Source organism: Mustela putorius, unplaced genomic scaffold (assembly GCF_011764305.1).
Source record: "Mustela putorius furo isolate JIRA1106 unplaced genomic scaffold, ASM1176430v1.1 tig00003854_pilon_pilon_pilon, whole genome shotgun sequence".
NCBI classification, from domain to species: domain Eukaryota; kingdom Metazoa; phylum Chordata; class Mammalia; order Carnivora; family Mustelidae; genus Mustela; species Mustela putorius.
The window spans coordinates 2,128,064-2,154,817 of NW_025422006.1; the positions used below are offsets into that span (position 1 = coordinate 2,128,064).

Below are 26,754 nucleotides of genomic sequence, written 5' to 3' on the forward strand. Positions count from 1 at the left end.
CCGAACTTCCTGCATGATTCCATTTCATGACACCCACTCGTAGTAACTCTCACTCTGGGTGTCTCTAAAAGGACCTCTTAAGGGTAGATCCCTTTCTGATGGGGGTCGTCGCCAAACGTTGAGTTACTAAGTCCTCTTTTAACCAAGACAGAGCTACCTGCTACCCAATCCACTCTGGCCTGCAGAGGAATATTTACTCATCCATCTGGTACATCAGCAACCGTCTTCCGTGTGCCAGGTTCAGGAATTTTTATTTTTTTTCCACACATGATACAGCAGGAAGCATGGGATTTGCAAGTAAGTTCAGTTGCTAAGTCTGATATATGTGTCGGAGGACCTTGGGTGTTGCCTCTATTGAATTTATTTAGCAAATTTATCTACCGCACTTAGGCTTTCTTCTCATGAGAGAGAGAGAGAAGTAACTTCCTCTGGAACTCCCCACAGCAGACAGCAGAACTCCCCTCTTTACACTCTGGGCCTTTGACAAAAGTCCATTTTCTGCTTGCTTCTTTTCTCCTCTGCTTTGTGCAGAGTGTGTGTAGGGGTTGTAGGTATAAAGCATGTTACCTCTTAGGCAGGTGATATTTTTCAGCTAATGTTCGTAAGAGGAAAGAGTAATTAGCAAACCCGAATCAAATATCTGAGTAGCTCAGAAAACTAGAGGACTAATTGTTATTTGGTGTAATTTTTCTCAATTAAAGCTTCTAAGATGTGCAAAGCTGAGAGCTTGATTACCCCATAAAAATGAGGAGTTCAGGAAATGCAATATACTTTTAAGATCCTAAATTATTCTTACTTGATGTAAATTACAGAGGCAATAAAATTACAGTTGCAAACAACTGCATGAAGACATGTTTCTCAAGCCTGGATGCACATCACAGTCACTAAGCAGGGTGCCTCAACTGTGGCCATTATTGGAATCACTCGGGAGGCTTTTTAAAAAAATACCAGACCCCACCTTGGATTCTTTAAATATAAATTCTAATCCTTTTGTGAGGCCAGCATCCATTATTTTTTTAAAGATTTCCTTGGAAGCTTCTAATGGGCAGAGTATTAGGAAGCATAGGTTAGATAAACAAAATACCTGCACAGGCAAATATCTTTTATGATCCCGCCTCAACTTCACCTGGAAGCAAGCAAGGGATTTCCAATCTCAGGCCCAGCCTCAGACCTAGAGAAGCAGACTCCACCTTTTAACAAAGCGGAGGTAGTTCATGTGGACGTCACTGTCTGAGAAGCATTCTTTTAACATGAGCCTGCACTTGGGCTCTCACTGGGAAGCAGAGTAATCCTCAACATTTATTCAACACAGTGAGGCAGACACTGGGCTAATCTTTACGTCATCATCTCCTTTGGCATTCCCCAAACCCTGCAAGGCAGGAGTTATCATGCCTATCTCATGGATGGTGAAACTTAGGCTTACAGAAGTGATACAACTTGCCCAAGGTCAAGAGTGGTAACTCATGGAGTTGGAATTCCAGTTCGTATCTCTGTGTCTCGAAAGCCTATACTAACAACTCTACAGATACGACAATGTATCCACTGGCGTGTATATATTATATCCATGAAGGAGATAGATATACTTTTCAACTTTATGGTAAGGAAAATATAATTTGGTTTGTGTGGGTGTGTGCGTATGTGTGTGTGTGTATTTCTGGGTTCTTTATTCCATTTGATTGACCTATATGTCTGTTTTTATGCCAATACCATATTGTTTGGATGACTATACTTTTGTAATACAGCTTGAAATTAGAGGTTATTATATTAAGCTTCAACCTAGCATTGAACTCCTGAAGTTATGAGACAAAGGAGAACATTGGAAAGTTTCTGCAACTACAAAATTAAGCAGACAAAAGCAAAACAAAGCAGGTTTTCCCATTCATTCTGGCTCCCTGAGTAAATTAAAGGGTAACACATTTGGCCAGGGCATGAAAAATTCATACATGCATTTTCCTTAAGCAAATAAAAGCAGCTGGCTTCAGTAATGCTGGAGCCTTTCTGAAAGTTCGTAGGAAAACTGTCTTTTATTTGCAATCAGGCATCTATAGGAGTCAGCACCTGTCACGTCTCCAGAAACACAAAACAAATCATTTGCATTACCTCCCAAGATAGCTTCCCCTTCAAGCTAATTTTATACATTTTTTTTCCATTTAATAACAGAAGTTGAAGTTTTTTCAGACTCTGTACTTAATGAACTTGAAAGGTGGGGTCTGCTTGACACAACCACAACCTTCAGAAAGCTCTAGTTGTTAGTTTAGGATAGAAGCCTGCTCTGGGCTCCTGACTCATCTACTCCTCTTTGTAGGAATACTGCATGGGGACATGTCAGCTCTTAGAAATCCTTTCTGCAGCCTGATAGTTCTGCTTTGTATACCTCAGGGATCTGAAGAAGTAGTTTCAGAGCCTGAAGATAGGTTAAGTGGAGTGACCCAAGGTGTGGTCCCCACCCCAGAGTGACCTCAAGTGTCACCATGGTCATGTGACCCCCTGGCTTTTATCCCTCCCTGGAAGATGAAGGAAGAAGGAAAAATATGAATAAAAGGAATAATAATTGGAGCTACTTTTCCTCCAAGACATGAGAAAATACAGAAATGAATATTTCCCCTTAACCGTGTCTCGATTACAAGACGACCTTAGGTTTTGAAATAAAAACACAAGAAAAAAAGAATTACAATATTACAGATATCAGAAGAGTGTGCTATGAGGGAAAGGGTACACGCAGAGAATAGACGCAGAATGGAGTCCAGAAATAGACCCACACGAATATGACCAATTGATGTTTGACACATGTGCAGAGGCAATTCAATAAAGAAAGGAGAGTCTTTTCAACAAAAGAGGCTGAAGAAACTGGACATCCACACACGGAAAAGAAAAAGAATTACCTTCAACCTATACTTTATATCTTATATGACAATTAACTCAGGATGGATCATAAACCTAAATGTAAAATGTACAACTATCATGTGTTTAGAAGAAAACATAGGAGAGAATCTTTGAGCGCTTGGCCTGGGCAGAGTTCTCAGACATGATGCCAGAAGCATAGTCCGTGTGAGAAACAACTTAAAATCTTTGCTGTGTAAAAAAGACACTGTTAAGAGAATGAAAAGATGAGCCGCAGACTGAGAGAAAATACTTGCATATCACACATCTGTTAAAGGACTTGCATTTGGATTATACAAAGAACTCTAAAACTAAGTAAGAAAATGAATAAACCAATTAAAAATGGTCAAATAGTTTGAATACAAACTTTACCAAAGAAGGCATATGGATATGTCCAATTGCCATGTGAAAATACGCTTATCATCATGACATACTAGGAAAATGCAAATTAAGCCACAAAGAGATACTTCAACACACCTATTAAAATGACTTTATAAAACACAAAAATGTCAATGCCAAGGGCTCCCAGGAATGCAACAACTGGAGTGCTTATACTTTGCTGCTGGGAAAGCAAAGAAATCCAGCTACTATGGAGAGGTTTGCTGGTTTCTTATAAAATTAAGTATATACTTACCACATGACCCAGCGATCCTACTCCCAAGTATTTACCCAGGTGAAATGAAAACGTATGTTCTAACAAAAATCTATACATTAGCACTTATAGTAACTTGATTCATAATTGCCCAAAACAGGAAACAACCCAAAAGTCCCTCAGCTGGGGAATGAATAAGCAAAATTTGGTCTCTATAGGGAATACTACTCAGCAACAGAAAGGAATGAGTTCCTGATACTATAAAAGCATGGGTAAATCTCAGTTGCGTTATGATGGGGCGCCTGCGTGGCTCAGTTGGAGTATCTGCCTTCAGCTCAGGTCGTGATCCCGGGTCCTGGGATTGAGTCCCACATCAGGTTCCTTGCTCACTGGGGAGCCAGCAGCTCCTCCCTCTCCCTCTGCCTGCTGCTTAGCCTGCTTGTGCTTTCTCTCTCTCTCTCTCTCGAATGAATGAATGAATGAATAAACAAAATCAATTGCTTTATGCTAAGCGAAAGAAGCCAGAAAAAAGCACATCTCTAGGTATGTAGCAGATAATCCCATGTATGGGATTATGTGGAAAATTTAAAACTATAGGACAGAGAATAGATCAGTGGGTACCTCGCTTTAAGAGTTGGGGAGTGTCTTGTGTTTGTTTGCTTGGCAAGTGGTGGAACTGTTCTGGATCTTGATTGTGGCATTGTTTGTATGATCACATGTTTGCCAAAAACTCGTAGATGTTTCTATTAAAAAGACTAAATGTTGCTTATGTCAATTTTAAAATAAATAAATGTTTAAACAATGAAATGAAAATGTATTCTGCCAATTAAGCTGTTGGGTAGACAACAGAACAGAGCACCCACAGACAGGCAAGTAAGGAAAGGGTTCATGGTCAATGGTTTATGTGGGTCATACTCAGAGTCAGCCTTCATCACAGTCTTTAGGAAACACATTTTTTCAAGCATTAATCTAGCAAGAAACGATCGCTTTTTAAATAACTGTAATTTCTCTCAATAAAGGACTGGTTAAATAAATTACAGCATATCCAATGAAATATATAGATTCACTTTAAAATGAGCGATATCTGTATTTGCTGATTCAGAAACTATAAAGAACATATTTTGCTGAGTGCTTACTAATATTTCTTTTAATGATATTTAGGAAAATTTTTTAATGGAGAAAAGGGTAGATAGTAGAGTGTTATTGGGGGGAGGTTATGTAGGACTGGGGCAGGGGAATGTTTTCAGGGAAGGCTGGTACAGGTCTACCACTTGACATGGGTGACTGGTTACAAGCATTCATCTTACAGCAACATGATGGTTTACACTTGTTTCATGTGGTTTTCTCTGCCTGTGGCAACTTTTACAACAAAGAAGTTTAAATTACAAAAAATTTTTAAAGGATATCAAATCAAAGAAAATGAACTCCTGCGAATCCATTACCTACCCCAAGAACCAGAACATTACTAATGACATACATCTCCACCAAAGGTAATCAGCATCCTGAATATTGTGTTTATTAATCTCTGGCTTATTTTCTAGCTCTATCATATACACACACACATCTCTAGGTATGTAGCAGACACACACACACACACACATACATACATATATACACACACACATACACATATATATACTGCTTATATCATATCATTATGATATGCATATCACATGCATTATATGCATATATTATACATATATAGGTATATTGCAATATATATAGCTATAGGTATATATTGTTTATAAAAAGGCCATTGTACTATATGTTGTATTCCGTGTTTGATCTTTTTGTATTTTTTAATCAATATTATGTTACTAAGACTCTTAAATGTAGTTGCATATTTTTGCAATTAATTTATTTGAATGCTGTATGTTTTTCCATTCTGTTCATATACCACAATTTATGCATTATCCTGTTGATTAATGTGGATTTGGTTGTTTTGGGCTTCTTTTCTGGAAGGATTAACAATGCTGTTATGAGCATTCTTTTTAAAATTTAAAAATATAAATTTACATAGAGAAGGTAAAAAAGAATTATATTGATTCAGTCCACATTATCTTTTTTTCTTTCTCAAAGAGAGGAAGTTTAGGGGTGAGAAAGTTTAGGGGTGAACAAGCACAGTGAGGGGGAGGAGGCCAGCAGGGTGGCCGCCCTGAGAGCTGCGGCTGTCCTCAGGCACCTGATGCTATAATCTGATGCCTTCAAGTGCTTTTGAAAGCATTCTTTTGAAAATAATTCTTATATCTTAAAATTTATATTTTTATCATACAAGTGTAATTTTTTTATATTTCTTTTAATAGACAAGTAAGGGCATAATACTTCTTTTAATACACAAATAAATGCATATTTCTTGTAAAAAAAAAAAAAACAACACCTGGGAAACATACTAGTTAACATTGTCCTTCCTGGGGCGCCTGAGTGGCTCAGCCATTAAGCATCTCCTTCGGCTCAGGTCATGATCCCAGGGTCCTGGGATCCAGCCCCATGTGGAGCTCCCTGCTCAGTGGGAAGCCTGCTTCTCCCTCTCCCCCTGCTTGTGTTCCCTCTCTTGCGCTCTCTCTCTCTCTAATAAATAAATAAAATCTTTAAAAAAAAAAAAAAGATTGTCCTTCTTAATCCTCATCCTGGACTGCTTCCCCTCCCCAGAAATAAACGTTTTTTTCCATCCTCAGACCCTTTTGTTACATTTTGCCGCTCAGGTAGCCTCTATGAGAAACCTTTGAAGTTAAAACTCCTTAATTAGGGAGATGGGAAATGATCAGACTTAACAAAAAACAAAAAGACCCCTGAGGAGAAAGCAGTCCAATTTAGGCAGGTAATTAATATTTGTTTGAACTGATATCATCTGCATAATGTATAGTGGAAAGCAGAGAAGAATTTTAAACTTGAGGAGAAAGCAAGATACAACTTGTTTATACTTTCCTTTTGGTTAATTCTCTCTTTTAAAAAAGATATCATTTATTTATTTGACAGAGAGGGAGAGACAGCTCGATCTCAGGACCCTGGGATCATGACCTGAGCTGAAGGCGGATACTTAACAACTGAGCCGCTCGGGCACCTCATCTTTTGGTTAATTCTTCAACATAATCCATCAATCATACTTTTTGGTTTTGTGAATATCCAAGTATCAACACTGAATATATGTCTATAGTCAAACTTAATTCCAAAATCCCCTTCCAAAGGGGGAAGATTAGGAGCTGCCTGCCATGCTTGTTTATCAACATCACCTAGCTGATGTCCTTGCAGAAAGGACATTAGTTGTGTAGAAAGCTTGTCTGTGGCGTCTATTAACTACATAATCTTGGGTAAATTAAATAACTTCTCTGAATTCCAGTTTCCTCATCTGCCCAATGGTTATTGTTTCTGTAAGACAGGGACATGGGCAAGCACAGGCCACCTAGGCACCATTCTTTTTACTGTGCACGTAACAGAGTAATCCCATTTCCTGTCAGAGAACGACTTCAGCATGAGGACCCCATTCTCATCATCGGCTTCAGCTGGGGGCAACTGCTTACTCCTCTTCCTCAGACCCCCTCCTTTCGCCCGTTCTTACCTGCTGTCTGATGAAGCTGCATTCCCAGGCTCAAAATTAGCGGAAGGAGGAACATGGTCTGTATCCGATCTGAAACAGACAATTGAACGTCTCAGCGCTTCCTACAGTTTTGCTGGGTCTCGTGATTGGGTGACTTGCTCATTCCTGAAAACAGGGAAATGACACATAAACAAGCCCCTAGAAGAGAAGTTTTAGCTTCTCTCCCAGGGGCTCCGTTGTACTGGAGCCTACTGCCTTCTGGTCATCTTGGAGGCAGCAGAGTCATGGTGGACCCCCAGGAAGAGAAGTTCAAAGTTGTTGCCTGGAGGAGATGGGAGACGAGGTAAGAGGAAGCAAGGTGTTCTTCATCGATCCAAATCAGAAGCTCTTCTTCCTTTCCTGACTATGAACCTGTTCTCATGAGTCACCCACACTGGTAATTATCTGAGCCTCTTTGTCTCCTCCATAAAACCTCCCATAGTTTTTTCAGTAGTGGGTCCTTGAAAACCAAATGACTGTCAAATGAATAGTGCACACCAACTTCTTCAGGTGGCCTTGAACTCTGGGAGTCAGATACTCAAGGACAGGGCTCAGTAGAGCAGAGAGAGATTCTCAATAAACACTTGATATTTGCCTGAGCAAGAGAGTGTCAGGCTCTTTTGAGTGTTGTGATCAAGTTTGCCGATTATTTGAACTACATGTTACTAAGAAGTTTAGACAGGAAGAGCACAGAACTGGCTACACTGAGTGGGTGCCTGACTTTGGTCCTGCTAGTCCTCCTACACTTCTACCTTTGTTCTCAGGCTTTCTCAAATCCAAGGACTTTTTGTGGTTGAGGCAAAAGGGACAGGATATATCACTGTGAACTAGTCTGTCTTCAAAGAGACTTTCCAAATTTTACTGGCCATGGAACCATTTTTCCAAGGGAAATTGGTTGGAGCCATACGTCTAAGTCAGATGCTTCTCTGAGTGTGATGGAAAGCCAGCAGAGGATCTGGGATCAGGTGAACAACATGATCTCATTACATTTTCAAAAGAGGACTCAGCTTTGGCATAGACAATAGAGACTTGGGAAGGACAGTGGGTTGGACAAGATTAGAAGCAGGAGGATCAGTGAGGAATGTTTTCACAGAGATGATAGTTTGGTTTGAATGGTGGTGCTGGTGGAGGTGAGAAGTGGTCTGTAGAGAGGAATATATTATATACAAATATATATTTGTTCTTTAAACTTATTTTTTCCAACAGCCTTCTTGAAGTATAATTGACATACAATAAAAGAGTGTGTGTGTATGCATATATTCATATATACTTAAAATACAGACAATTTAGTGGTACAATTCAGTGGTTTTCAGTATATTCACAGAATTGTGAAATCCACACCACTATCTAATTTTGGATTATTTTCATCACCCTAAAAAGGAACCCACTACCCATTGATGGTAATTTCCCAATTCCCCTCTCCTGTCCTTCCAATCTCTAGCAACCACCAACATACTTTCTGTCTCTGTTGTTTTGCTCATTCTGGATATTTCATAAAAATGGAATCATATACTATGTGGCCTTTCGAATCTAGCTGTTTTCACTGAGCTTAATATTTTCAAGATTCATTTATGTTGTAGCATGTATCGATACCTCATTCCTTTTCATGATTGAATAGTATTTCATTGTATGAATATACATCTTGTTTATCCATTCATCAGTTGATGGACATTTGGGCTGTTTCTAGTTGTTGGCTTTTAGAATAATGCTGCTATGGACATTCACGTACAAACTTCCGTGTAGACATGTTTTCAATTCTCTTGGATATGTAGGAGTGGAATTGCTTGGCTAAATGGTAATTCTTTGTTTAACTTTTTGAGAAACTGCCAAAGTATCAAATACATAATGTGCCAATACGTTCTCTCATTCTGCAAATTGTCTTTTCAGTTCCTTGATAGCGTTCTTTGAAGCACAAATATTTTAATTTAATTTTAAAGCACAAATTAATTTAATTCTGATGAAGCCCAATTTATCTATTTTTTTCTTTTATTGGTTATGCTTTAGGTGGCATATCTAAGAAACCATCACCAAATCCAAGGTTACAAAGACTTACATCTATATTTTCTTCTGAGTATTTTATAGTTTTAGTTCTTATATTTAGGTCCCTGATCCATTTTGAGGGCTTTTAAAAATAATAATAATTGTTCTTTTTTTTTTTAAAGGAGTTTGTTTATTTATTTGACATAGACAGAGAGAGAGCACAAGCAGAGTACCAGGCAGAGAGAGGGGGAGAAACAGGCTCCCTGCTGAGTGAGAAACCTGAAGCGGGGCTCAACCCCAGCACCCTGGGATCATGACCTAAGCAGAAGGCAGCCATTTAATCAACTGAGCCACCCAGGTGCCCCAATAATTGTTCTTTTATAGTCTTAATCACTGTAATTTTAGCCACTAGAAGTTCCTTCAAGGTAGCCTCTGTTTGCTTTTCACACATTCCTATTAATCTTGGGAAGCTTGTTTGCTTTCTGCACAAGTTGCCGTAAGCTGATTTCATGTCTCTGCTGCCCAAGCATGCAATTAACCTTTCTCTACGATGTCCTATTTTTTCTTCCAATTTTTTAAAAACTAGGAAAAATAAACCAGTTTACCCATTTCTCCCACCCCCTTAACCCCTACCTCTGGCAACCACCAATCTGTTCTCTGTATCTATGAGCTTGGTTTGTTTATTTGTTTTAGATTCCACACATAAGTGAAACCATACAGCATTCATCTTTCTCTGACTTAATTCACTTAGTGTAATAATACTCTTGAGGTCCATCCATGTTGATGCAAATAGCAAAGTTTCATTCTTTTCTTGGCTGAGTAATATTCCATTACATGCACACACGTACACACAGGAAAGCAGGTTGATTCATGTCTTGGCTATTGAAAATAATACTGCAACAAACATGGAGTACATATATCTTTTTGTGTTAGCATTTTCATTTTCTTCAGATAAACACCCAGAAGTGGAATCATATGGTAGTTGGATCATATGGTAGTTTTATTTTTTATTTATCATTTTTTTAGGAACCTCCACACTGATTTCCACAGTGGCTGTACCAACTTAGAATCCAGTGTGCATAGGGATTTCCATTTTTCCACATCCTCACCAACACTTGTTATCTCTTATCTTTTTGATACTAGCCATTCTAACAAGTGTGAGGTGATAGCTCATGGTGGTTTTGATTTGCATTTCCTTGGTGATTACTGATGTTGAGCATCTTTTCATGAACCTGTTGGTTATTTGTCTTTTTTTGAAAAATATCTTATCAGATCCTCTACCCATTTTTATTTTTACTCTGTGTGTGTGTGCACGCGTTACTATTGAGTTGTGTGAGTTCTTTAGGTATTTTGGACTAATATTAACCCTTTATCAGATACATGATTTGCAAATATTTCTCCCATTCAGCAGGTTGACTTAAATTTATTGATGGCTTCCTTTGCTGTGCAGAAGCTTTTTAGTTTGATACTTTTTAAGTTTAATTTTTGCTTTTGTTGTTTTTGGTTTTGGTTGGTGTCAGATTAAAAAATTATCACCAACTCCAATGTCAAGGAGCTCATCACGTATGTTTTCTTCTAGGACGTTTTTGGTTTCAGGTCTTAGATTCAAGTCTTTAATCCATTTTGAATTAATTTCTGTGCATGGTGTAGAAGAGTGGTCCAGTTTAATTCTATTGTGTATGGCTGTCCAATATTTCTGATGTTATTTATTGAAGACTTTGGAATATATTCCTTAGTTACTTCATTTTGCCTGACTCTCTGTGTTTCTACACAGTAGATGAAACAACTCCCTCTCCCAGTCTTGAAAAACTGATCTTATGTAGGAAATGAAACTTGATCTCTAACCGTGCCTCAGTTCTTGGTTGTCCTGCAAACCTTTGTGCTTGTCTAAGCCATCGATTTTATTTTTAATAGCTTCCAGCAGTGGAGGATATGCCAAGACCTGTCAGTAGCCCAAAGAGGAGGATCTTAGCACCTAGATTCAGGTTGGTTGAAAGTCAGATCCTTAGGCAGCAACTAGTGATATATGCAAATAATACAGTCCTGTGGGCTGGAACTGTAAGTCCTATTGGCCACCAAGGCCAGGCAATCTGGAGGTGTTCTCTAGAGTTGGTCACAAAAATCTGGGCTCCAGATGACCATATCATCTTTCTTCTGGATCACTGCTTTCCACTGCTGAGTGGAAGCAGGGCAGAGGGAGAGCACCAAGATGGCATCCACAGCCTATGTTCCTTGAGAGCAGCTCCGTGGGCCACTAAATGTGTGCAAGACCGTAGGGTTACCCTTCAGGCTGAAGCTCTAGGAAAAGCAAAGGGCTAACTTTAAACTGGAGAAGATGGAAAAAAACAGATTAAGGAGCAGAAATCAGTACAGGGTTTGAGACTCTAGTCATTCACATGAAGATGTTTAGTAAGCAATTGGATAACAGTCTAGAGTTTGGGGTAGAGAGAAATTTGGGAGTCCTCAATGGCTACTTGTTACCTAATGCCAGGGAGCTGCATGACATCACCACAAGAGACACAGGAGAGAAGAAGCGTCCAAGGATTGAGATGTGGGGGATTCCAACATGCAGGGATCTCTGGGAGGGATGGCACTAGCAAAGAAGATCCAGGGAAAGGGCAAAAATGGAAATTAATCAAGTCTTTTATTTTCTGTATTCTGATGCCTGCTGATCCTGCAAGGTTGCCCCTCCCAGGATTAGCCAGTTCCTAGAGATAGTAAACAACTCACGCAGGGGAGGCCTTTCAAGTGCAAATGAAACAACTGAGAACCCCTAACTTCAATCTTCTCCTTTATGGCCCTAACCTCCCCAGGGCCAGGTACCACACAACAAGGGAGAGCCCCTCTGTTCCAAATCCTGATGAGCTATTTCAAACTAGACAATTGAAGCCTGCCTACCCTGCCTTGCCCACTCCTTCTTGTGGAAACCACAATAAAGACTTCTAGCCACATTTCCCCTTCTGCTCTGCCTCCTGTCTGACCCTGATGCCTCCCTGTGTGGCCCCTAAAGTGTGGCATGCCTCCTTCTCTCTGGGTCTGAGAACAACAAACTTTTTTTTTTCCACTAGCAGTTATCTCCTGATCTGTTGGCCTCCCCATACCTCAATTATAATGAAAGAGCTTAAAAGGCAGTGCTATAAGGAGGGAGTGCTCCGTTGAGCTAAATGCTGCTGAGAGCTGCCATTAGCAGCGTGGAGGTCATGAGTGAGCCTGCCAAGCAGGACATCGGGGGGGATTTGTGCAGATGAGAGTCGGTGTAAAGTGGAGAGAAAATAAGGGTAAGGGTGCAGAGACAGGAGAATACAGGCAGCATTTCAGAGAAGAGTGTTATAATGGGAGCGAGCAATGAGGCCGTAGCTAGAAGAGACTGTGAGGTCCACAGTGGGCTGTAGTCTTGTTCTCATTTTAGGGAGGGACACATCAGGTGGTATCAACTGGGAGCCCCATCAAGTGCTTTCCATAGGGAAATGCTGGACCTTAGCTGGACTTGAAGACCCTGCTCCTTATTGAAATGCAAATGTACCCAGACAAGGTATCATCCTAATGCTGCACTTGCCCAGCACCAGCATTTCTGGAGCTCAAAACAAGAGCATGTAACATGCTCTGGCAATAGAAAGGATGTCTGGCTCACCCCCGCCCCCCCCCCCCCCCCCCCCCGCCGGCTGTAACTTCCCTCTCTTTGCCCATCTGCGGGGACTTTCCTTGTACAATGTCTTCTTTGGCCAAGAGAGAGATAGACACTGTTAGGAAGGTACTTTCCAACCTTCTAGGAGTACTATCTTCTGTGCAATGGATAAGATCTCAACCTCTAAAGTCAGACACATTTGAGCTCAAATCCTGGGTCTAGAAATTATGAGCCTTTAAGACCCTGGACGCTTTATTAAAACTCTTTGTGCCCCCTTTTCCTATAATGCCAATAATAATAATAACAGCCACCTCAAGCCAGAATCTTGCGTGTGTCATCTTAAACTCACACATCTCTCATCTTGAAAATCCAATCCATCCCCCAGTCCTGTTAATTCTGTGTTGGGATATTTCTGGATGATGCCTTTTCTTTTTACAACCCCACTGCTATCACCTTAATTCTTGTCATTCCTCCTTATACTGAAGCAGAGCTTCCTGCTCAAAATCCTTTGATGACTCAACATTTCACTGAGAATAAAATCCTAAGGCTGTCTAGTAGCCCAGGCAAGAGAGACATTTGTCTTGCGCCCCATACTTTAGAAGACCCAAGAGTGGCCATGCCTCTCCCTGCAGTTTGAAGCATTTGCAAAGCTGACAGTGTCCTCTGGAGCTCTTGACCCCACCACCCATTGCAGTCTGGGATCCTGGGACTCTGGAAATCTCTAAACGGCCCTAAGCCTGCTCCCAGGCCTGTGGGCTTCTTTCTCAGATTCACTGCCCAAGCGCTGACCTTGCTGCCAGGGTGCGCCTCCCCATATCCAGAGACTTCCCTTGCTCTCTGGTGAGACTGCCTCGTGCAGATTGCGGGAGCAGCGCCTCTCTCTCCAGCATGCCCAACTTTCCTCTTTTCCAGGGCACTCAATCCCACCTAACATACCATATAATGTATTCATTTATATTAGAGCATCAGCTGCTATGGTACATAAGAATATCACTAAAATGACTGACATCTTTGTTTCGCGTATTACTTTCCTTCAGTCTCTAGAGCCGTGGCCGGTGGGCCGTTGGCAGTCCGATAATACTGGCTGAAGGAATGAGCCCTTCACCTGTACAGAAGAATCTCCTGAACAAGGAATTACCAAATGTGATCATGACACTCCTGCTGGAAAGACTTCAAAGCTCCCACCATTTATAAGGCCTTAGTGTGGACTATATAACCCTTTGTGATCTGGTCCCTCCTGCCTCAGTCACAGAAATAATACATGTGCTCTCCATGACTAGGTCCTCACAGGGGCTCTCTAATCTCTCATTTCTGATCTTACTTTATCTTGTCTAATCTTATTTTCTCTATATCTCAATTTCTACTTGAGCTCAAAGAAACTGTCCTGGGTCAAAAATATTTCCTTAAGTGGCCTTACGTTCTTCTGCCTTCAACACAAGGAGATAAGCCTTTCCTAACTGCTCTCAGCTGTTCCTCTTGCCTTAATTGTTATCTGCTATTAACTAGTGTTAATAGCACTTACCTCCACACTGGTATAGTAACTGGTTACATACACATCGGTCTTCTGTGCTAGAACAAGAGTTCTTTGAACTGTGTTAGGTCCTTATAATAATTTTCTTTTTATTTGTGTGTGTTTGCGTGTATGTGTGCGTGTGTGTGTGTTTCATGAGTGTTCATAACTATTTATAACCAATTACGACTGTTCCCTGAATGGACAGATGAATGAGTGCATGCATGGCAATTTAGCATCATACTCTGAGAGTACTGGCCCCCAAGTTGACTCCGTTGTCTATTGGAGAAACAGAAAACTTAATTTGGCTAATAATTTTGGCCCCAAATAAGAAAGAAATTTTCATCAGTTTAAGTCACTGACAGTGGAATGGGCTGCTAACGGGGTGGGGACATCACCCGCCCCCTTAAAATTGCTTGAGCGAAGGTGCATGTGGAAGGAAGTGCTTCCACAAGAGATGGGAGATTAAAAGAATATCTCTTTAGTAGGATTATTTACAAGGTTGTCTCCCCAAAGAATATTTGCATAGGTACCCCAAGCCCCTCACCAAACTCTCTCAAAAGGCCAGTCTAACTCAATGAGATCTTTGCCCTCTGGGTGCTTTAGGAAAATGACATTTTCTGAAAGAGCAGATTCTGGAAACCTTCAATATTAGGAAAGTATGAATTCTTTTCTATTCATGCTGGCAAAGCCTGAAAGAGTTTATTTGGAGAACTTATAGAGTACATTACCAAAATTAAATAACTCAATGATAATTTATAAAGCATCCATATGTAAGGCTCTCCTTTGGCCAAAAGAGCATAGAGATGACTCTTCACCATGAGATGAAATGAACGTGCTCAAACAACCATACCTCCTCTTCAGTCTCGCCTTTTAAAATTCACCTTGGTCTGGATGTTAAGTATCTTACTGTCTAGGGCTGCACGGCTTTTCGTTTTTATCTTAATTGTATATTCCTTACGTATGAGCTGTTTGGGCTGGAGCTTTCCTCAGACAGATGCTCATTGTAGCTATCTGTTCTCAGGCAAGCTACCCTCAAAGGGGTACATAAGAACATGAGCAGAAAAAAATCAGTTTTCAATCATTTAATCAGTTTAGCAGAATTTCTTTATTTCCAGATAATTCTTAATTAATTTCTGGGTAATTCTTAACAATGCTGCCCATGAACACACCCTAGCAGTTGAGATGTCATCGTGGTATAAAACAGAACAGAACAGCATAGGAAAAAAGATTCAAGAACATTTTCTGGCGCCTCTACGAAGAGTCATGAAGGGACTCTCACTCACAAGTTCTCAGGCTTGAGAGAGAGAGAGGAAGCAAAAGATACTCTTTTTAGATTGGTGAAAAGTCCTGCTCAGATTGCTGCCCTGCCTTTGCTCTCCGCCAGGTCACTAGGGAAGCTGTTTCTTTTGACTGTGTGGTCTTTGAGCTAGGCATTAGGAGACAATAGTCTATTTAACCTCAGTTCAAGTTTAACTTAAATTCAAATTGCATCTCAACTCTTTAGCCAACAAACACTATGCTCCCACTGTTTTGCAAGTCTTCAAGTTAGGGAATCAATTCAAATCAAAGTGTGGAATCAAGAAAAAGGTTCAAGTAAGAAAGGGTTCCTGCCCTTGAAGACATGGTATCATAGTCAGAAAGCCAAAATTCTGTACACACGAAAAATGGTAAGAAGTGATGTGAAAGGTGTTGCATGGAAATGCCCAAACCATGGAAGCTGACGGGTGGAAGGATACTTCTAAGATGAGTGGGCTTTGGAGAGTTGGAGCTACTCTTGAGGCCCTGAAGAAATGTTAGAGATAATCTCAGAGGTTCACACACACAGAGCTTGTTGAAGGGTACTGGGAGTACCATATCTACACTGGAAATGCAGGTTGAGCCAAAAATGTCAAGGGCTTAATGCCAGGTAGAGCTGCCAGGAAGAGAGAGTGACAGTTACTAAAAGCAGTATTTAAAATAGATGAAAGCTGCTGGGATTTTTTGTTCTTTTCTTTTTAATTTTTTTTTTTTAATCCGTATAGAACTGAGGGAGTGAAATGGAATGCTAGTCACTCAATTAGAGGGTCATGGTATTAATCCAAATATTTGGTCAAGTCCCCGATTCAGGGTCAGAAAAGGGAAGAAAGGCAGAGGAAGGAGAAACTGACTACAAGGCAATTCACAAAACAATTGACAAAGCAACTAACAAGTGATCATCCATTCAGGAAAGAAGGAGAGGCAACAAGTGGACTGTGGTTTTGAGACCTGACAATTCAGACCATACTGACGCCACAGCAGAAGGGTGAGACGAAGGAAATACTAGACCAGGAGCCAGGTTTTCGAGCTGAGTTCTATGAAATGAATTGGGTTTGAGTCATGAAGGAATTGAAACAATATAAGAAAAATGAAAGCCTAAAGTTTGGGACACAATTCAGTGAAAGAGATAAAGATTAAAAAGTTATTCCAATATGCAAATATTAATTGACATTGGGGAATGAATCAACTTTCTTAAAAACACAGGTTAGAGAAAAAGGTCTGAAGTCTGACGAATGCCCCCAAATTAGGAGAGCGGGCATAGGAGACAAGAGAAGAAGGCAAAGAAGAAATGGTCCTAAGAGTATGAGAAGCTTCCCCACCATAGCTTCTCAGGGCCCAGGGAGGAAAACTCTAAGAAGCAGAGGGGGTTGATAACAGAGGTCTGGAAAATTAGAAGTGGAACAAGCCCTTAGAGAGGGTAGAGAGGGCTGGAAGGCATTGAGCTGACTGGGGCTGGCTAAACTTTGAGATTCCCTCATGTCACCTATGCACTGTGCCAGGCACTTGGGATTGAGAGAACCTGAAAGGCGCAGTCCTTGCCCAGGAAGAGCTCTGGCTGAAGGGAAAGGCTCCCACACAAGCAAAATATGGAGAAGACACCTGGAAGCTGCAGATAAGGAAGAGCTGCTGGTAGTGAGAGTTCAAGCGGTGAACATGCGCAGACCGCTTCTGCTCTCAGAGCAATGTGGTTCATCCTCTCCTCGACTCTCAGGCTTGGAAGGGAGCTTGGAGAATATCCAAGGAATTGGCATTTGACTCCCGAGACCGTGTCTGATTATTGCTGACACTGAGTATTCTTGCTGTGCATTCTGTCAACGGCTCTCTGTGATTCCATTCCACAGAACCATGAGAGTTCAGCGTTAGAAGGCCTTATCTGTAGGGAATTTCACTCAAGCCGCTCCTTTCGACCTCTCCCATGAGAACCCATAGTCACCTCTTTTCTACTATCCACACCCCAGCAGAGAGCAATAAGAACGGAGGCCGCAGGTTTCTCTCATTTAGCTAAACTTGATCTAATCAAATCATGTTGCTTTTTTAACTAACGGTTGCCTGTATTAGAAGTTAATTTAATTGTAGGTCCATTTTTGTTGTTGCACTTCTGTGTTTTCAACAGCTTATCCTTAGAGCATAGCTTGTAAACACTGGCTCACCTGGACTGGTGATTGCCTGCCAAAGGGATAACCACAAAAGATGTCTATTGTAAAAAAAGACACAAATTTTTAAGTTCCAATGATCCTCCCCAAATGGTAAGCTGAGAGGCAATCTCAAGACAGTTCGTTTCTTTTTCCCTGAGTATTTATTACATGCAGAAACAAACAAACAAACCCTCATCTCCTAAAACTTTCCAACACGAGTAATAAGTAGACGAGCAAGGAGGAGAAATCCCACTCTTTTGGAGACAGCCAGAAATGAGCTTGTTGGTGTCTGTGAGCACAACTGCCAAGGCAGATTTCCTCCTGCCCCCAGTGGTGTGGAGTGAAAGTCTGCCCGCACTTACCCAACCGTGGCGGCCTCATCACCATCTGCAACACCGGCTCAAGATAGGAGAGAGTCTCAGCCTCTTAGCTACTCGCAGCAGCAGAACTTGGTACCTCTCCTCAGGGAAAGACGCAAAGGAAAATACAACAATAGTTGCCCTTGCATCAGATCCCCTCCTGGAAGCCAACAAACAGCCCAAACAAAACAAAACAAAACAAATGTAGGGTATGCCTTGAGCACTACGACAGGCAGTAGCTCCAAGGCAGGACTCCTTCTGGCTGGCAGAGGGGCCTACACGGATGGGTCAAGAGAAACCGGCACTTAAAGTCCTTGACGCAAGGGAGGAGAAGATATCCTCTCCATCCAGCTCAGGCTTCCTTGTAACAGGAGGGTAATTCAAACCAAAACTGGCTGTGAGGAACTGACCGAAGCCCAGCCTCCTGAGAAGTTTTGGTTTTGCTTTTAAGCATGGCTTCTTGGCCCTCAGGTACTCCTTGAACCATGTCCCTGGGGAAGCAGGCGCAAGCATCGCAAGCATCGTGGCAGGAGGGGTTGCAAAAGAACGCCAGCATGTTCTCACTCTGCGCCTGGAAGCTCACACGGGTTGAGGTTCCAGTGTGAGCTTCCCAGGGATGTCGTCAGGAGTTACCACAAGATGGTGTGGCTTCAAACAACAGACACTGTGCTCCCAGCGCTCTCACATTTCTGGAGGCGACAGACATGTGAAAACAGGCCACACGCCCTGTGAAGGCTTCAGGGAAGAATGCTCCTTTGCCTCTTCCTAGCTTCTGGCAGATTCTGGCAAGCCTTGGCATTCTGGGATTGTAGCTGACCACTCTAATCTCTGTCTCCATCTTCACATGACCTTAGTTCTTCAAATGTCCTTTCCTCTTCTTTTTTTTTTTTTTTAAGATTTTATTTATTTGACAGACAGAGATCACAGGTAGGCAGAGAGGCAGGCAGAGAAAGAGAGAGGAGGAAGCAGGCTCCCCGCTGAGCAGAGAGCCCGATGTGGGGCTTGATCCCAAGACCCCGTGGGATCATGACCCGAGCCAAAGGCAGAGGCTTTAACCCACTGAGCCACCCAGGCGGCCCCCTTTCCTCTTCTTAGAAGGACACCAGCCATTGGATTATTGCCCACCCTAATCCAGGATGACCTCCTCTTAATTAATTACACCTGCAAATACCCTACTTCAAATAAGGTCATATTCTGAGGCTCCAGGGCCTCATGAATATTTGGGGAACACTAACCCACTATAGTACTCCATTTCTTTCTCGGAGCGATGTGTGGTCTAGACACCATTAAGCCCATTTTACACATGAAGCAAGAGTCAAGGTTGCATGGTTGCATTTGAACTTAGGCCGCTGTGATCCCACTACATTGTGAGGCTTTTCACTAGTAAGACTCAAAGCAGGTGCGAGAGAAGGCCAACTCGGACCCAAGTTTGGATGACCAACCCCGTGTCTCCGCCCCGTCCGTTCGGGCTCATAAGGATGGGGTGCGCAGGGACAGGGCTCTGAAGCGCGGATAGGACCTGTTTTTTTAACCATATTTCTTTAATGTTTTCTCGTCCTCTCTCCATGCCTTCCCCTTCATTGGTTTTCTTCTGAAAAAGTGGGGTTCTCCTTTCCTCCTGTTCTTTTAAATGTATCCCTCAAACAAGAGGGACCGAAACTTGTATTGGCTACAGATGGGACTGGCTGCCTAGACCCCAAGGATGGGGCTGTGTCTGCGGGAAGCCAGCCTCCCCCTGGGGACCTGCTTCTCCACCCTCAGCTCCAGGTAGGCAGTGGCAGGGCGGAGGTCTGCTCTTCCCTGACCTTCTTCCCCAGCTACCTGATGGCCTGAGGAGTGGGCTGTGTCCCCTGTGTGGCTCTCAAGTTTAGTGTCTTCGGGATCCCCACATCCCCCGCTGGCGCTCCTGCTTGTCTTGAAGAGAGAGCCGCACTCCCACGGTATGCCTTCCTCTGTCTGGTCTAAGCACCTCCCTCTCTGCCTACTTCTTCACTCCCAGCTCTTCTCTGCACAACTGAGGTTTAGGAAAACAGACTCACCTCAGATGGGGGAAGCCTGGGGTGTTTTGACAACAGCTCCCCAAAGCACCTCAAACTGGAATCTCAGCACATCTGCTTGCCTCCTAAATCCATACGCTTCAACAAAACACCAGCAGGATAGACGCCAAAGTGTTAAGAGTGGTGTTTCTGGGTGCAGTATTTGCAGGTGATTTTTTTTTTTTTTAAAGGTGCCTTCTTTTACCTTTACTTCCCAAGTAACTTGCCATGGACACAAAGGACTTCTGTAAAGACAAAGAAAAATAATCCTTTAGAATCAGTAACGGACAGGACAGTTCAACTCCTAAACAAGAGCAACAAGAAAACATTTTAAGAATTTGGCCAAGAGCATATGTCTGTTCCCAATTTATTTAATTCAGTGTTGTTCCCTTTATAATAAAAGATCCTGGGGAGGCATAGCTGAATTGTGTGTGTGGGTGCGTGTGCACGTGCAGGGGTGGGTAGGATACAGACCACTACGTGTTGCACTGATGCTTGGTAATAGAATATCAGGATCCAGGTCATAAATAATGCAGTATGAGCAGCACAGCAATAACGTCATAGGGTACACCACCAGCCTACAAGGCCCCACCCAACTGTTCTGTAGAAGGGAAAACGGATGCAAAGAGAGATGGCACAGCTTCACCAGGGTCACCTTGTGAATGCAGGGCAGAAGTCACTTCTACCCTTTCTTCCCCAGATATTTTTCCTCCAAATGCTGTGTATGTAATGTAATGTGATGTGATGTAAGTGTTCATGGAAAGCCCCTGGAAGAGTCCTTGTCAAACAGCAGGAGCTAAATCAGCGTTAGCTAGTACAGAGTCAAAAAACAAGTCCACTCCTTCCCACCCTGCTTCACATTATAGAGAAAAATAAATAAATTAAATAAGAGAACACAGCCTAAGGGTGAGAGAGAAGCGCAGCCAGGGTTTTGGGGAAATGAGCCAAGATCAAGAGGGGTGAGAACTTCAAGGAAGGAGCAGCTTATCTGGAACCAGTCTCAGCGCCCTCCCCAAGGACAGCAGCAGGACAGCTCCCTCTCTGCTCCCAGAGAACCCCAATTCTACAGGTTTATCTGGAAGGTGATGACTAGCAATGATGGCTAGCCCCCTCTCTTGAAAATGGAGAAAGTCATGGGTAGCTGGAGGCGGAGAGGGGAGAGGAGACCACCTGGGGGCCATCCTGAAAACCGCCCCTCCTCCACCCATGTTCAGCCCAGGGACTGGAGTTCAGCCTCTGGAGATCCTACGGACGTCACCCACGGGGCTTGGATCCCACTTGGCCCCTGTCTGTGAAGGAAGGCATAGCCTTTCCCTGAGGAAAGGGAGATTGCAGATGGGAAGGGTGTTCTGGCCAGAACACCAGAGATGGATGTTTGTTTTCAGAAGCAAGAAGGTCAAGGTTTGGTTCCTTCCTGAAAGCAACTCAGAGAAAAGGGAGGTTTATTCTAGGTTGAATAGGTTGACGAGAGTTACCGACCAAGAACGCTTCCTGCCCACCTCCTCCCAGGCGACTGCACAGGGAGAAACACCTGAGAGACAGCTTCTCGTGGAGAAGTTACTGCAGTCACAAAGGTCGGATTCAGTAAGGGAAGTCTCTGAGGTCCAGGGCCAGGAAACAAGGGCCGAGAGCGGAAGAGTGGCGGAGGCGGACCTGGTCCACTAGCCTCTCTGATGTGTAATACAAGATACGGATTCCAGAGACATGGAGGACATTCTGGGGACCTGAAGGGGAGGTGGACTTTTCCCCTCTCATCTTTGGGGGAAAGAAAGGGATGCTGGATATCCTGAGGTTTGAGAGTGCTCTTAAGAAAATGTGACACCTGCTTCTTGCTTGGAGTTTCTGAAGGGGCGGGGAAGTCTCCCTGAAGCACACCATGCCCGGGGAGGGGAAAGGCTGTGGGGGTATTTTCAGGGATGAAGAAAATAGGGACACCCCACATCTCAGGCCCTGGAGCCCTCAGTGACCATCAAAGACTCCATGGAGCCCTCAGTGACCATCAAAGACTCCATGGAGCTCTCAGTGACCATCAAAGACTCCATGGCTTCTGCGTCCTCAGGGGGCACAGATGGGAACTAAGCCACAGGCATCGGGGTCCTAGGCCCGTACCAGAGGCCACAGTTACTGGCCTGAACCAGACCCAGCCTGGGGTATTTGTCTCTCCCCCAGCAAGACAGCTGAACCAATGTTTACCCTGTCCTGGGAGTAAGGGGAAGACTGAAAGGGATATGAGATGGGAATTTCAAGTGGGACTGGGCTCTGGCAGTTCCCTAAATGTTAAACCTAGAGTTACCATATGACCAAGCACTCCCTCCTAGAAAGGAATATAACCAAGAGAAAATGAAATACATGTCCATATAAACATGTGTGCCCCAACGTTTGTAGCAGCATTAGTCATAACAGCCGCAAGTGGAGCAAACTCGACTGTCCAGCAGCCGGTGAATGCATAAGTCCACGCTGGTGTACCCACCCAGGGGAACAGCAGTCAGCCTCAAAAGTGGATGAAGTAATGATTCAGTCTAGAGTGTGGATGAACCTCGACAATGTCATCCTCAGAGAAAGAAGGCAATCTCCAAAGATCACATAACGGGGCGTCTGGGTGGCTCAGGCGCAAAGCATCTGCCTTCGGCTCAGCTCATGATCCCAGAGTCCTGGGATCGAGCCCCGCATTGAGCTCCCTACTCTGTTTCTCCCTCTTCCTCTCCCCCTGCTTGTGTTCCCTCTTTCGCTGTGTCTCTCTCTGTCAAATAAATAAGTAAAAATCTTTTAAAAAAAAATCACATACTGTATAATTGCACGGATATGAAATGTCTATAATAGACAATCTCTAGAGACAGAATATAGTTAGGGGTGCCCTAGGACTGGGAATAGGAGGGGATGTGGAGGCAGGACTACTAAAGAGTATGGGGCTTCATTTTGGGTTGATAAGAATGTTTTAAAATTGATTGTAGTGTTTGCTGCACAACTCTGTCCATATAAAGAAAGCTACTGAATGGTACACTTTATTTATTTATTTTTTAAAGATTTTATTTATTTATTTATTTATTTATTTATTTGACAGAGAGAGATCACAAGCAGGCAGAGAGGCAGGCAGAGAGAGAGGAAGGGAAGCAGGCTCCCCGCTGAGCAGAGAGCCCAATGCAGGGCTCGATCCCAGGACCGAGATCATGACCAGAGCCGAAGGCAGAGGCTTAACCCACTGAGCCACCCAGGCGCCCCTGAATGGTACACTTTAAATGGGTGAATTGTATGGTAAGTGAATTATATCTCAAAAACTTGTTAAGAGAACTGGAACTGAACTGAGTCATAAGTGAGCTGCAAATTATGAAACTGGACTGAGATACGATGAAGCTCACTCTCCACCCAACAGACAGGGGTCGGGAGGATGGGCGGGAGGTAGAGGCCGCTTCAGCCACGTAGCTCACAGAAGCTCGTCAGAGAGGAATGGAAGAAGGCAGCAGAGAAGAGAGAGAGATAGCCCTGACTGGAATTCTGGTCCTTGTTCTAGTTCCTTCTGCTGTCTGGCCCGTGGTTTCAGCATTAGGTTTGCTAGAATTTTGCTGGAATTTCAAAACCATTAGGTTTGGAATTAGTTTTGGAAATTTGAAATTCCAAAACATTTTGAATTTCTGCACAAGTGTTATATCAGACACTTGTAATTACACAGAGAGGCAGAGGAAGCTGAGATTCCCTCACTGCTATATGCTGACCTAGGCCTGGCCTCAGCTGTGGTGGTTTGGGGGAGAAGGATAAGGTAAAACTAAGGAACTAAATAATCTACATGGATCCCAATGTTTCTCCTGTTTCCTGGTCCTGACTCGTCTCTGAGAGGAGAGAGGGAGGCAAGACTGTTGGCCCCAGACATTGAGGCCCGCTCTAAGATGCAACAGTATCTCAGTATCCCAGTAACTCAGGAAGGAAGGTTCCCCAAAGCCAACCTGAAGTGGTTGTGGTGGGTTTTTCCTATACCAATCAAGCAGCTCTTGGACACCAGCTGGGAATCTTACAATTCAACTCAGTTCTGACCCAACTACCCAGAGAAAATATCAGATTCCATAGGTTGAGGGCTCAGTCCTACAAGACTGACCCCACTTCATATGCCAGTTCCAAGTCCACGCTGCTACCTGGACTTCCGATGGAGCAGTTACTGATTGGAGGTTCCTATGACCCCTCTTGGAGTTTGGTTAATTTCCTGAAGAGGCTTGCAGAGCTCAGGAAACCTGTTTACTCACTAGATTGCTGACTTATTACAAAGGACATTAAAAAAAAATACTAATCAACAGTCAGATGAAGAGATACAAAGGGTAAGATCCCAAACAAAGGCCCTCCTGTCCTGGTAGACTTTGGGCCCAGCACAGTGGCATGTGGAAGTCTTCTGATTCCCCAACCTGGAAGCACTCTGAACCCTCTCGTTTTGGGTTTTTATGGAGGCTTCATTCCATAGCCATGATTGTTGAAATCATTGGCCATTGGTGATTGATTTAACTTCTGACACCTCTCTCCTGCCAGGAGGTCTGGGAGTTAAGACTCCAAATTTCAAGCCTCAGTCACATGGTTGGCTCTCCTGGCAACCAGCCCAAACTTACGTGCATCCGAAATTCACTCACTGATGTAACAAAAACATAGCTCTTGTCACTTAGGAAATTCCAAGGGACTGCAGAGCCCTATGCCAGAAATAGAGACCAACGACCAAACATCTATTTCTTTTAGAAATCAGAAATCACATAGCCCTTTCATCCAAGGACTCCCTAACCATTGCTCATTAGGGCTACAACATGGTCCCAGGACTGAATGGAGGAGGGACTCTTCTCCACATTCCTAGACCGATGTCCTTTGCCCTTAAGATTTTTAAAAGAAGAGGCAGTGCTTGGATGAAGAGGAGGGGGTTTAACGCCAGATAAAGGAAATAAGAAGTTTTCATATTGACTCTTGGTTTCAACTTGTTAGAAAAGAAAAGAAAGTGAAATGATGATTCATCTTTTCAAACGCAGTCAGAGACAGGAGAAGACAGCTGACTCATGTTTTGAAGACTCTGACCCAGATCAGTTTTTCCCAAACGTGGCTGCACATCAGAATCCCCTGGGGAACTTTAAAAGCCTAGAGGTACCTGGGTACTACCACAGACCTCCTGATTGAAAATCTCCATGGTTGGGGTGCAGAAATAGGCATTTTGGGGGAAACTTTGATCAGGTGATTTTGATGGCTCCAGCATACTCGAACTGATGGCTCAGCACTAGAGAATATCACGGGTTGGTTACTTTGGTCACTGCCATCCTTATGAAGAACAGTGAGTAAAAGGGAGGAAAGGAAGGTGAGAACCGGAAACAGTGGCCATTACAATATGTACTGGACACGGGAGCCTGTCTCTCATCCTGAGATACGGTGTTGGTGGTAACAGTGGGGGCAGGGGGTAAGTGCTACAATAGGAGTAGCTACTAGTCCATGTATAGTATACAGGGGCCTCAGTCATTTTAAGCTGGGAGGTCTAAGAAGTCTTGTTTTACAAAAGAGGAAACTGAAGTCCACAGGAGTTAGGCGAACAGGTGAACAGGGAGAGGCTGAAGAGGGTTGCGAACAACAGGGGAAGAAAACAGAGTCCTTCTCCTTCTCACATCTCTGCACCTTCTGCTCCTCGCTGCAGATAGAGGGCAGGTGAGCCGGGCTTGGAGCAGCACAGGAATCACGATCAGAGACCCTGTCCAAATAGGTTTCATCTTGTGCCAGCCATGGGGGTTTGGACAAATGATTTTTCTCTCTTGGTACCTGTTTCGTTATCTATAAAATAAGGATAAACCTAGAATGTCGAATACTGTATAGATTAAATGGTTTGATACATGAAGAGTGCTTAGAACAGGGCCTGTTAGCACACAGTAAGTGCTCAATAAATGTTATTTATTCTTATGCTATTACCTGATTGGTATGGTAAACCCAAAATCATATTTGTAAAAATATGATTAAAACCTAGCTCATGTTTCCCCCTCAGAATTAAAATATAGAAAGCTTTGTTTTTTAATTCCAAAATGACACCCCGTATTATTATAAAATATGTTTTAAATTAAAAATTAGTAAAGAGGGGCGCCTGGGTGGCTCAGAGGGTCGTGATCTCAGGGTCCTGGAATCCAGCCCCGCGTCAGGCTTTGCTCAGCGGAGAGCCTGCTTTCCTTCCTCTCTCTATGCCTGCCTTTCTGCCTACTTGTGATCTCTGTCTGTCAAATAAATAAATAAATCTTTAAAAAAAAATTAGTAAAGATTGGGGCAATGGGTGGCTCAGTGGGTTAAGGCCTCTGCCTTTGGCTCGGGTCATGAACTCGGGGTCCTGGGATCGAGCCCCGCATCGGGCTCTCTGCTTGGCGGGGAGCCTGCTTCCACTCATCTCTCTCTGCCTGCCTCTCTGCTTACTTGTGATCTCTCTCTCTGTCAAATAAATAAATAAAATCTTTAAAATTAATTAATTAATTAATTAAAAATAGTAAAGATCAAAAAACCATACCTGAGATAACCACTAATATTTTGGTGAACATAATTTTCTATAGCTCTCTGGATATATATATATATATGAATGTAATTTTAACACATGTAATTATATTAGGATGTTTTTCATTGGAGTGCTTTTATCACTCATCAAAGATATTGTAAGTATCTTTCCATATCAGTAATTATAGATCTCATGATTTTTTGTAAAGACTGATGAGTATTTCGTTGTAAGGTACATTAGTATCTGAGCTGTCATTATTGATGGCCACTTAGGTTATTTCTCACATTGT

The 26,754-nt window shown here is 42.9% G+C and overlaps 2 protein-coding genes across 3 annotated transcripts in view; both read right to left on the reverse strand.

Annotated features, from left to right (window-relative positions):
* The window catches only part of PDCD1LG2 (programmed cell death 1 ligand 2), a 57,124-nt gene extending 38,258 nt beyond the window's left edge, over positions 1 to 18,866 (reverse strand). The window contains exons 1-2 of one of the 2 annotated variants that reach the window (XR_006601952.1): positions 17,958 to 18,866; positions 7,029 to 7,097 (exon numbers count right to left, since the gene is read on the reverse strand). Coding sequence is in view for 1 of the 2 variants with exons in the window: in XM_004766170.3 (XP_004766227.2) it covers positions 7,029 to 7,097; positions 17,958 to 17,982 (94 nt within the window). In the remaining variant the exon portion in view is untranslated. The remainder of the gene's footprint in view (positions 1 to 7,028; positions 7,098 to 17,957) is intronic. The other variant, XM_004766170.3, reaches the window with a different exon arrangement.
* A 1,195-nt stretch (positions 18,867 to 20,061) lies between these two features.
* The window catches only part of CD274 (CD274 molecule), a 49,561-nt gene continuing 42,868 nt past the window's right edge, over positions 20,062 to 26,754 (reverse strand). Inside the window, exon 8 of the transcript XR_006601949.1 lies at positions 20,062 to 20,235. The gene's annotated coding sequence lies outside the window, so the exon portion shown is untranslated. The remainder of the gene's footprint in view (positions 20,236 to 26,754) is intronic.